At 39.4% G+C, this 12,133-nt stretch overlaps 1 protein-coding gene across 1 annotated transcript; it reads left to right on the top strand.

The window, feature by feature from the left end:
* The first annotated feature begins 6,115 nt into the window (after positions 1-6,115).
* On the top strand, positions 6,116-8,293 carry ccl25a (chemokine (C-C motif) ligand 25a). Its single transcript, XM_080439473.1, has 5 exons — positions 6,116-6,187; positions 6,669-6,754; positions 7,051-7,168; positions 7,291-7,393; positions 7,479-8,293. Exons 2-5 carry the CDS (start codon positions 6,691-6,693, stop codon positions 7,524-7,526), a joined length of 333 nt encoding a protein of 110 aa, XP_080295599.1. The 5' UTR covers positions 6,116-6,187; positions 6,669-6,690; the 3' UTR covers positions 7,527-8,293.
* Positions 8,294-12,133: the final 3,840 nt, after the last annotated feature.

Genomic DNA, 12,133 nt, shown 5'->3' with positions numbered 1-12,133 from the left:
ATTTTAATTAGCTGGCGTGGAGTTTTTATGAAACTCATGCCAGCTATATGTGTGCGTTGTCAACTTGGAACTTGAAGCTACATCAGTTATCTGGCTATATGAACAGCCTGAACTGGAATATTTCTGGTGTTTGATATTTATTGTAGTATGACCCATTTCCAGATGTAGACTATAGTTTTATAATTCATTCTCTATCTAGCATCATGATTTCCCTTCTTTAATAATGTAGTAGTGAATAGGCCTATTCAATAATAGAATATAGGCTAATATTGAATAAAGCCAAGATTGATAATTTTGTAGATGACAGGTAGCATTTTGCTCAGGTTCCCAATCAATGCTATGGAGTCAATGTCATAGCTACCAGAAAAGAAGTGTGGCAGAAACAAATCCATAATTATGTGGCCAGGAGGATTGGTAATTAACAACCAGCTATTCTAAAGGCATTTTAGGTGGATTCCAGCAACTCTATATGTGAAATAGAGAGCTGCTGCTGTCTGCCTTGATCTATGGATCGTTTGATGTCTCCCCTCAGCTTGATACTGTTACATAACTGGAATATATTTCAAGCGAGGACGATAACTAACCCCTGGAGGGTGAAAAAGAAAAGGGGGGGGGAAAGTGTCACTGTAAACCAAAAATATCTTCTCCAGAATCTTAAATATTAACTGTTTTGCATTTATAGTTGGCATCCACATGACAGATTTATAAGGCTCCATGACAAAAATAATAATAGGTTAATAATAATAATAATAATAATAATAATAATAATAATAATAATAATAATAATAATAACAATAATAATAATAATACATTATAATAATAATAACAGAATCAGCTTAAATCTGCAATATGCACACTGCACCATGTAACTTTTCTCTTCTACCTGGAAATGTTTACCATTGAGCTAATAGAGCCTGTGTGTGTGTGTGTGTGTGTGTGTGTGTGTGTGTGTGTGTGTGTGTGTGTGTGTGTGTGTGTGTGTGTGTGTGTGTGTGTGTGTGTGTGTGTGTGTGTGTGTGTGTGTGTGTGTGTGTGTGTGCGTGCGTGCGTGCGTGCGTGCGTGCGTGCGTGCGTGCGTGCGTGCGTGCGTGCGTGCGTGCGTGCGTGCGTGCGTGCGTGTGTGTGTGTGTGTTTTATTTCAAGCTAAAACAATGCATTTTTAACCAAAATATCTTTAAATGAATAAAACAAAACCTTCATTGAAGTTACAATTAAAGCCACATAGTATGAGTGTAAGATCTACTCAAATTCCAGTTCCAGACACTTTTGAAGCTGCCTTTCTTGAAGATACATATGTAACATACACACAGTATATATAATTATTCTTAATTAATTAATTAATTTAGGCTATTGTTTTGTTTAATAAGGCCTAAATCTGACAGATGTCATCAGTTGCAGGTTCCTCTGCAGGGAAAGCAGACATGCTGTCCTTGTACTACCATTTGGTTTCCTTGATTCTCTCGGCTGTGTTCATAAGCATCAACAGCCACAGCAGTGTAAAGTTGTTCCAGTTCCAAGATGACATGGCTGTTCTGTCCCTGCTGACAGATGTGTTGAATTTAGCAGTTTAATCAGGATGAAGTGTGAAACTGTGGACGAAAGAAAAGACACTACTAAGACACTCTCACATACATACATACATACATACATACATACATACATACATACATACATACATACATACATACATACATACATACATACATACATACATACATACATACATACATACATACATACATACATACATACATACATACATACATACATACATACATACAGTACATACTGCATAGTACATACTCATATTTTGTGGTGTAAAACTTGTTACTTGCTGGTACTTCATTAAAAGTGTTATTGTTGTAATTTAAATTAAAAATATGATTATAGAAAAGTATTAATGTATACATTTTTATCCGGTGAAATTTGTGATTTGTCAGGGGGGTGAAAATGTTGTAAGGTACTGTAGGTATGCAAGTCACATCCTCATTAGGAGGAGCTGAGCCCCCCGTCTGATCCTAGAATCGCCCCGGCTGGTAAAGCAAATTGATCCCAGTCTATAAGGTGAGACCATAGACTCTATAAGGGTGAGACCCAAATATCAACATTGAAAATGTGTGGAGGGCACTATCCAGTCATTTTGCCATACACATGGCCAAGACCCATAAACTATACTATGTTTTCACCATTTCTGATGGTGATGCATGTGCAAAGTTTTGACATACCGTTTTTGAGCACCTTTGGACCCTCATAAATATGATGAATTTGTCTGAACAATAGTAATAATAATAATAATAATAATAATAATAAATGTATTACAATAGGAATTTCGCAGCACCTTCTCTGCTATACACTATACATATATTGTTTTTTTATGAGCCCTCCTTGTTGCTCGGAGAATCAGTTTGTTTTCCCAATCTGAGTTACATACAAAATAAATGTTAGATCATTATCAGAAGTTAGTCATAATTTATCAGTATCAGATAGGTGTGAGCCCAAACGTTGTATTTATTCAGACAAGTTTGGTGCCAAAGAAAAGATTCACTCGAATTGATTAATGGCTTCTCATACATATCTCGTTTCAGATGGGTGAAAAAATGACAGCGACTTTGATGGGCTAAAGCAACATATCATATTGTCTAATGGAATGTTGACGACAACATCCTGTCATCACATGGACTCCATCCAAGCTGGCTTGGCATTAGACCGTCATCTTCATAAGACCATCATCACAATAACAAACATTATTTCCCATTGTTACCCTTCAGTGCAATTAATCCATCAGGATTCACGAACAATGAACATGTAGTTCCAACCAGGAAAGGGGAAACTGTAGCCAAATTCATTCATTCATGCTGTTACCTGTTTTTTTTTGTTCTTTTTTTTTGCCAAAATACCTTCATAACTCCTAACAGAACTGTGATTGAACCCACACAGCAAGGGCAAGCGGGAAGGAATAGTGCACAGATTACAGTGTGCAGGTCTGAGGTAAAGGTGTGAATAAATCAAACTGAGCATGTGAAATCGGTATGGCAATAACTTGGCTCACCAGTTTGCTTTCACATTCTCCTTTTGAAACTCTGGGTGGCAAGTGAGAAGAGGGTAGACATTCTCCAAATTGTGCCACAGCACATGCAGCCATGGGATCACTGGAGCAACCACTAACATCAACAACAACACAATCCTAGAGACAGAGGAAATTGAAAGGGCATGTCCATGAAATGCCTCACTGAGTTCTAGCTGGGTGGATGCGAGAAAGTGAAAGAGTATAAACACAGAACAACACTATCAAATGTCCACTCAGATGCTCAAAGACCATTAGTAAGTGCCTCTTAAGCTTTTAAAAAAATAACAGAAATCCACTTGAAACCAAAACACGAGCGCATTTTTCATGAGTCAGTTGGAAAGAACATAGAAGGCTATGCTATGAAAATGCTGACAAGTACAAACTGTCAGGATGTGAAATGGATTAGCTTAGAATGGATTAAATCCATAGACGTTTCACAAAAACACATTATTAATCAGGTTGCCCTGTTGATCTTACGAAAAGATAAGATCAAAGTCACAAGGCTGGTCTGATGTTTGTGATGGGTTTAAGAATAGAAGGCAGCAGAGATTATACTCAGTTTACTCATATTTTTATATTGCTAATATACCTTCTACGATATTCTGTCTTAAACATATTTTAAGTGGGTAGCTACTGGGACGTAAGTCGAGGCTTGATCAACCTTGGCTGGGTCACCTGGGGGAGGGTGTATGTTGCGAGGCCCGAAACATCCTATGACCCCAGGCTACAACACTGATGATACGTCCCAGGTGCATCCATGTGATGTTTTTCGTTATAGTTATTCTATTTATAGTGGCTCATAGGAATTTATAGACTACGTGACAACCAGGAATAGACTGGTGACCACCGGAGAGTCGGGTGACAGCCGGAATCTAGACGGCATCCGGGAGCAGTTTGGGTTGGCGCCCCAGTCTGTGTCTTCCGTGAGGAAGAAGCCCAACAAATCCACGGTGAGGCCTTTGGGAGGACCATTCAAGTAAGACGCAAGGGAGCCTGCAGTACCACCACGGGTCATGGTGGTCATTGCAGTACCATCACGGGCCAAGACACCATCATACCAGAATGAAATGTTTGGAGCAGGGGAGTCTGGTGCAACGCTCAGGTCCTGGACCTGGTGAGACGAAGGAGGAGCCCGGCCAGGAGTCAACCCACAGAGCCTAGTCCCTCCACGTGCCAGAGCCTCCCCGAGTCCCGGCAGAGTATTTCCGGAGAAGCGGACTGAGTGGCCCTGTCTTGCCCTATAGGACTGACCGTGGGTAGCTACTGGGACGTAAGTCGAGGCTTGATCAACCTTGGCTGGGTCACCTGGGGGAGGGTGTATGTTGCGAGACCCGAAACATCCTATGACCCCAGGCTACAACACTGATGATACGTCCCAGGTGCATCCATGTGATGTTTTTCGTTATATAACACAAATAATTTCTACAAGTATGTAGATGCTAGTCAAGAGAAGAGTGAAAAACCCAAATAAATAAATATAATATCCAGTGTGGTGCTTACACAGTGATAATAGGCACTGCATGCAAGTCATTATGGGAATAATCTGATTTGAATGAAAATGCCCTTTTAAGATCATCCATGCCCATAATATGCAATTTTTTAGAAGGAGGACAAACAAATCTATATTTTTCACTTAGGAATTTGCCAACCATTTAGTTGCCATAACATCTCTGATGTTGAGGTTCTGGCTAATGAGTTCACAATAAGGAGTTATAACTAATTATTCCTATCATAGGTTAGCACAGTGCCAAATGCAGCCAGTTCCTTTTACAATGTTTGCTTTCTTATTAATCCTGTGATAGGAACCATAATGTGCCTTTTATGGTTTGATAAAACTTACCATAAACCATCTGCCGGGGACTTCCTTGTACAATAAAAGGCAAATGAAATGTAGGTACAGGGAGTTAACAATAAAAAAAAACAGCAAAGATCAGAATATTGAGTTTAAACAGTTTTCCTCTTTACATATGCCTATGATTTCCAACTGCAATATACTGTAATGATAATGAGTAGAGATAATATGACTCCAGTGATTCATTCTGCTGTGGCTTGCAGTGGTCATGGAGGACAATTTTTACTGAAGCAAATAAATGCATGCAATATACAGTATGTACTAACAAATTAGCTAAATAAAAGTGAAGAGTAGACTCTTATGTCAATTTCACCATTGTGAAACTGATTTTTTTTTAACCTAAATGGTTCTTATATGAAGTGGAAAAGTGTGCTAAATATTTCTCCTGCCTTATGACTCTTTTTGCACTTGATGTATACTTATTTTATGTTGTTTCTGTCTTTATGTGATTGTTATTTTATGTAGTGTACATTGCAATTGTGTTCTGTCCTGCTGCTACCCTGAACAGGGCTCCCTAGTGAAAGAGATATTGATCTGTATAAATTAATGTTAAATAAAAAATAAAATAAAAAGACATTAGTCCTGTCAGACAATCAGATTCATTCCCTCGGTAAAAACTTTGATGGAAGTGAAACTTTGAAAGTATAATCACCTCAGGCAACTGAAAACTTAAATGTGTCAGCTTCCTAATGTGCCTTTTGGATTGCAGCCCATATTATTTTCCTGAGCTGGATTTAATAGCTTGCATCGCTAGATCAACCCCTGTGAAACCATTATATGAATTACAGATTTTTAGGGAGGCATTGTGAGACATGAATGTTCAGATTCAGCAAGAAAGTAATTACCACTTGAACCCTATCACATCCCTAGTTTGGGGTTAACATTTGCCAAAAATAGCAGATCTACAAGCTTGCATCTTATCGCTCGCTTATAGAGCGAACACAGGATGGGCCTAGTATATAGCCCTTGGGAATCCGATCAACTAAGTATAGGGTTTAAGTGGTTAATGACAAACCTTTGAACACTAAAAGGCTGCATATGCCAATCATGGAATCGTAGCTAGAACGGCATCCAAATTCAACTTGAAGGGGGGGGGGGAAAACAAGACTGTTCAGGCTCAGGTACAAAGGTGAGTTGCAGAAGCTTGGATAGAAATATGATACCTGGCAAAACACCCCCACCTTGCTGCTTTATAAGAGTACCTGACCTGCACGCGCAGCCAGAAGCAAGGAAAGAGCTACAAGCAATATTCTCTAGGAAAATTACAGGTGAGTAACATATAGCATCAGAAAACTAAATAGGCAAATGTATTTTTTGTTTCAGGTGTGCTTCAGAGAATATGGAATAACAAAATAATGTTGTTATGTTATTGTGCTATTTATTATTATGATTTTCCATGAGATATAGAATCAAAACACAGCTTCATAAATAAAACGATGTGATTTGTTGCATTCAATTTAAGGCTGAAAGCAAACGTTGTAGGTTTAGCACTCTTCCTAAACAACACAGAATGCCAGACAGACAAATGTTTTAAAAGGGTTTGCTAACAGCTACCATGACAAAGAGTTCAGAAAAGAAAAGAAAAAACAATACATACAAAATTAAAATAAATGTAAGATATTTGTCAGAGGCAAAAAGTTTGACACTTGAAAGTGCTGGCGTGGGAGTAGCAATGTGAAAATTATCTCCAACTGATAAGATTTATGGTTAATACTGTAATCAATTCATTCTGCCTTCTTTCTTTTGCAGAGTCAACTCTCTAGGCAGAACCATGAGGATCAATGTGCTATTCTTCCTACTCATGTTGGCATGTCTCTATGTAACATCGGCACAAGGTAAATGACTATAAATACCATGACTCAGCCTATGTATAGCATACAAACGGAAGCATGGCATGGAAGCATGGAGAAGATATGGCCTCACTCTGTATGGAATTTTTGATAACAGTCGATTCCTGGCTTGTGTTTGTTAGAGTTAGACTACACTGACTCTATTTTCAAGGCATATAAAATGAAAATATGTTGTTACATTTAGTTGGTACTTATCATTTGACCCTGATTATTTACATGATTATTTGCAAATAAATGTTTATAGATACTGTCTGTAACAGTGCTGCATTTTTGGTCCTCAGGTTCCTATGAGGACTGTTGTCTAAAGTATGTGAAAGATGTCAAGAGAGGCCTGCAAGCGAGGGTGGTGAAGTACAGGAGGCAGATAGCAGATGGGAGCTGCAACATCCCTGCGATTGTGTAAATATATAATTTGATATAAAAAAAGAAGAAAAATGGATAGATGATAACACATTAAAACATTGCTGTCTAGTTCATAAAATGAAAATCAATCATTTCCATTATTTGAAATCATTCTTTAGGTTCACAATGAGGAAGGGGCGCAATTTCTGCGCAAACCCAGACGCCAAGTGGGTCAGCGAACTAATGAAGAAGATTGACACGCAGAAGTTCCTCAAGAAAAAGGTAATAACAATAGAGTGACTTCTGTCTTAACGATTGCATTTAAGTAAAAAACTGTGGTTGAAATGGATGCTTTTTGTTTATACAGCCCCATCATCCAAGGCCAAAGCCTGAAGGACGTCGCCTGCGACAATAGTTCCTAATATTGACTGAGTTCACCCTTGGCTGAGTCTTGTTGTAAATCAATATGACATTTATGGTGCCTCGCCCTTTGCTATTTGAGGGATATGACCATGAACATCTCTTTGCATTACTTCTGCTTTCAGTTGTGTAACGTTGCTGGTCAAAGGCTCTCTCTGGACACAGCATGGATCGATGTGTAATGTGAGTGTGGGGTGCAAATGTGAGGCTGTTCCAAATGTGAGTTTTTGTGTAAATGGTTGCAGGGAAAGCACTATAGGCAATTTAATCATTCATTGATGATCTCTAATGATGAAAAAGGTATTCGATTGTGTAAAAATCTTTGTTTCAGGATCATTTGTAGCCTATCATTTCTTCTTGGAAGTGACCAAAGATTTGCTTTCCAACAAACAAGCAATTGCAGAATGTAAGCGACTTGGTAAAGAGGATATAAAGGAGAATTTGGAACCTGAAGCTTAAATGTCTTGTTATTTATAGAAGCACAAAATCTCCAAGGCACTATAGACCTGCTTAGTAAAAGTGTGTTGACCAGCCTTGTTAATAAAGGCTTTTGAAATAATTTTGGACTCTCCCCTCCAAGAGGAGTGCCTTGGAAGATTTTTGTGTCTACAAATGTGTCTCCTGTTTTCCACTGAGAAAACCAGTGTGATTTTTACTTAAAGTCTTGTTATTTTGTTTGTGTATACTGTATGTTGTATCCTTCTTTTGTTTATATACCGTTCATGCTATGGAAATAAAGTAAGAATAAAGCTAGAAAAGGAAGCAAGATTCCCTCTGTGAAGTTATCTCTTTATGTTTCACACATTACAATGAAATATCTACAGGTATATATGCACGTGCGTACATATACACAGTCATAAATGCATACAATTATTATTACAATTCAATAATATGTTTTCTAACCTTTCACACTGTATTGTTTAATAGCTGATTGCTAGCTTTCCTACCTTTCAAATAATGTCTCATGCTAGAAATTATTGGCACAGGGAGTACATAACTCAATATACAGGTCAGTGTTACTCCAATGGTTATTTAAGATTTGCCAGTTTTATTACCTCTAAATGTTAAAAAACAAGCACTCATGTTTAAAGTCATAATTATTTTGTGCTGTGTGCCTGTGTTTACATAACAATACAATATACTAAGTATCTCTTTAACGTATCAAAAGCTCAGAGAATTATAGAGTTTAAATAGTTTATAAAATGACAGCAAAAAGAAACTTTCAACTTTGACCAGAACAAATCGCTGTGTAAACAGGACAATAGTGAGCTAAGAAAGTTTCAACATGGAGCAGCTAAAACACTTGTTATCTCGAGCCTCCACCCTTAATATGGTAAATGGGCTCGCCTCAAATGCACTTCATGAGGCTGCCATAAACGATAAATGATCACACGCAATCATGTACTTCTACTTTCACTTTAAAACAAATGTCCTTTATTCTGTGAAGAACGAAAGTCTGTCCCCATAAAGAGTTCAAGGAGAATATGATGCAATTCAACAAGTGGATATGTAACTTTTGTAAGCCCTTTGAAGTGTATTTACTTTCATAGTTTTTATGATACTGTAGTTATGTTTAGTAACAAGCTTAATCTTTTCACAAAATGACCACCGTGTGATCTAATTTGCTAGTGTTCTGCTGAAAATCACAATGTGAGGTACATGCGGGGGTGTCGTACTGAGGAGAATACCCTTAATGATTCAGAGGGTCCAGAGCTAGATAAGAGCCCTTGGACACGGCAGATATACTAGGCTTGTTACCTTTCCCTTTAGGTGTGCACCACCTAAAATACAGCAGACTTTGGTAAAAGCAAGGCCGGCCCACTGACATTCTCACTGCCCTTATCCAATCTTGATTACGGCAATGTCCTGTTCGGGATACAAGCTCTGGACCAGCTTGTAAACTTTCAGTTTGGCAGCACCCAACCCCCTGGAACTCTCCTGACAGAGATTTGCCATGCCCCAACTCTCACACCAAGCATATTTTGCAACGACAACGTATTCAGAAATGATATGTATTGACACACACATATACACACACACACACTCACCCCCCTTGTGATGGGCGTACAAATGCATGTGTAAAATAGACAGCCACGGGGTGCTCGGGTGGCGCAGTGGTAAAGTCCCTGCCCACCACCACCACGAAGGTTGTGGGTTCAAATCCACGTGGTGCATAAGGGAGGATGATATCTGCCACCACACGTACTCCTATGGGCTAGGGCGGCACTCAGGGAGTGTTGGGCGGGAGGAGTAGGACGAAGGCTCTACATGAGTCAGTATACAACAGCAGTGCCAACACAGAAATGTGTGTGGGGAGGAAGTAATTGGCATAACGACTAAATTGGGGGGGAAAAGGGGGTAAAAAATGATTGGCTACTCTACATTTTTAAAAAGAAAGAAAAAAACACAGCCATGAGAGCAGTGCATCCCTTCTACCATGGGATTCAAGACTGGGAGGCCGGCGAGGATCTACAGCACACTTACCCTCTCTGCCTTTCCACTGGCAGTTCTCGGGCAGTCTTGCTGTTCGACCAGCCTTTGAATTGAGCCACTACCTGGACCATCGTAACAGAACAAGTCTGCTCCTCCCATCGATAGTGTTACGGGTCCCAAGCTAGGTCGGGTACCACAGTAACAGGATTGATTTTGGTTCAATGCCTCACTGGTCTAAGTCTCTGAAAAACAATGTAAACATGCACAGGAATGAGGACATGAACCCGTTCACTTGCGTTCCTAATTTTCCTCTGAAGGACAGGGGGGAGGCACCCAGACCTTAAAGGGGACCCTTAAGCAACACCTGCTGCACCCACAAAGGTTCCGCTTCTCATCCCAAGTGATCTACAGTAAATCACTGCTGATATTATTTTGGCTTGTGACCATAGAAATAATACAAATAATAAAAGTACTGGACAATACTAAATAATAAAGTGCATTCACATTTTCAAAGAAATAAAAGTTACTTCACAATTGTGAGGGTATCACAATAGCATGCCATCGCCGAAGCCTGACGATGGGGGAATGCTGACTGTTTGAAGTTCCTGGTGGTGTCATCAACAGAGAAGATGTATCGCTGGTCACGCTGGGCGGTGGGGAGTTGCGGGTGTCTGTAGCCCCTGGGGTTATTAGCGGAGGGGCGTGCTTCTCACGATTATCTCCATACCCCACAGTTACACATAAAAAACAAATGAAAACACAACATGACATCACACGTAAATTTCCCTCCCAACACATTGCTATTGTAAACAATAATTCAGATTAACAGAGACTTTGCAACACCGGATGAATGCAAATCATATTTATTGACATTATCAGAGTAGCAAATCATAAAGAAACACATTGGCACGGGCCACATTGCAGGATGAGTGTCGAGGCAGGTCTTGCCTGATGGAAGACAGGGGGCTCTGGAGCCCAGCCCCCTGAAGGTCGGATATGTTGAAGAATTTAATACCTAGGACCCCAATGGAAACAAGACCGCAAGGACTTTTTTGGAGTTATCCTTTTAGACAAAGTGTTTGACTGTACAAGTGAGACAGGGAAAGAGAGGGTGAGAAAGATTCCATTTAAAAGAGGGATCATGATCAAACAAAAGACAGAACCTAACGTGCCCAGGGCATGCTGGGAGGTCTCTTCCGGCATCAAGTTAAAAATGCTAAAATACTAGACTTGTACAACAGCTAGCTAGGTTTGGGACAGTGAAGAAATGGCTAGCACTGACTGCATTGGAAACCTATGGTAGCTCCGACTGCACCAATTTCATCAATACATCAGTTCTCAGTAATGGTGAGAAATTACCAGATATATATATTCCAGACCAGAACACAAATGGATTTTAGATAATGTCCAAGTGTCAAATCATATGGCCTGATATAAATGTATATACCTATCTCATAGAGAAGCCCAGTGTTTATCCAAAGGAAATTCTGTGTGTGAGCATACACATCCTAACACAACCGGCTAATTACCATGCAGATTTAAAAGCTGTATGGGAAAGGAAAGTAAGTATTATGCTCTGTTATGTGGACTGGGTTAGGTTACCTGCAAGCCTAGCCTTGGGTCACAAGACGGTCATCGACTCGGTCATGTCATATAATATATGACAGTCTTGTATCAAGGCTACCTGCAAGCCTAACCCTTAAGTTGATTAGCTCTGTTAATTTCAAGTCCTCCATAAAGGGCTGGCCAGCAGCTGGAACTAACTATAACCATCAATTTGTTCAGTTGTAGCAGGTTCAATATACCCATGTTTTCTTTTTTTTGCTACTTTAGTTGTCTTGTACATTGGAAATTATATTAACATATTTGTAGGCCTATTGATTATTGATTGATTATTACATTTTTCTATAGGTCTCCCCCGACACATGGCAGTTTATACAGTTTAAACACACATGGGGCCCTATCTTGCGTGCCGTCTTACCCCTTATGCCTAAACCTTTTGGCATGTTTTACTATTTTGAAAAACATTTTAAAATAGTGAAAATATCCAATCTACATCGACACGTTGTGAGCTTGTAGATTTTCAAAACAGTAAAAAATGCCAAAACAGTTTAGGCATAAGGGGTAAGGTAAACTCAAAGCACCACAATGGGTGGTTTTATTTGACTG

The sequence above is a fragment of the Gymnoscopelus braueri genome, assembly GCF_963280865.1.
Source record: "Gymnoscopelus braueri genome assembly, chromosome: 10".
NCBI classification, from domain to species: Eukaryota; Metazoa; Chordata; class Actinopteri; order Myctophiformes; family Myctophidae; genus Gymnoscopelus; species Gymnoscopelus braueri.
The sequence above is the reverse complement of the archived record's forward strand: the minus strand, read 5'-3'. Positions and strand labels throughout refer to the sequence as shown.

Bases quoted from the DNA above. Each gene is read 5' to 3' on its own strand.
- ccl25a (XM_080439473.1), top strand. From the start codon at position 6,691: ATGAGGATCAATGTGCTATTCTTCCTACTCATGTTGGCATGTCTCTAT. The intron at 7,169-7,290 runs GTAAATATATAA...ATCATTCTTTAG, and splicing joins TGCAACATCCCTGCGATTGT to GTTCACAATGAGGAAGGGGC. The intron at 7,394-7,478 runs GTAATAACAATA...TTGTTTATACAG, and splicing joins AGAAGTTCCTCAAGAAAAAG to CCCCATCATCCAAGGCCAAA.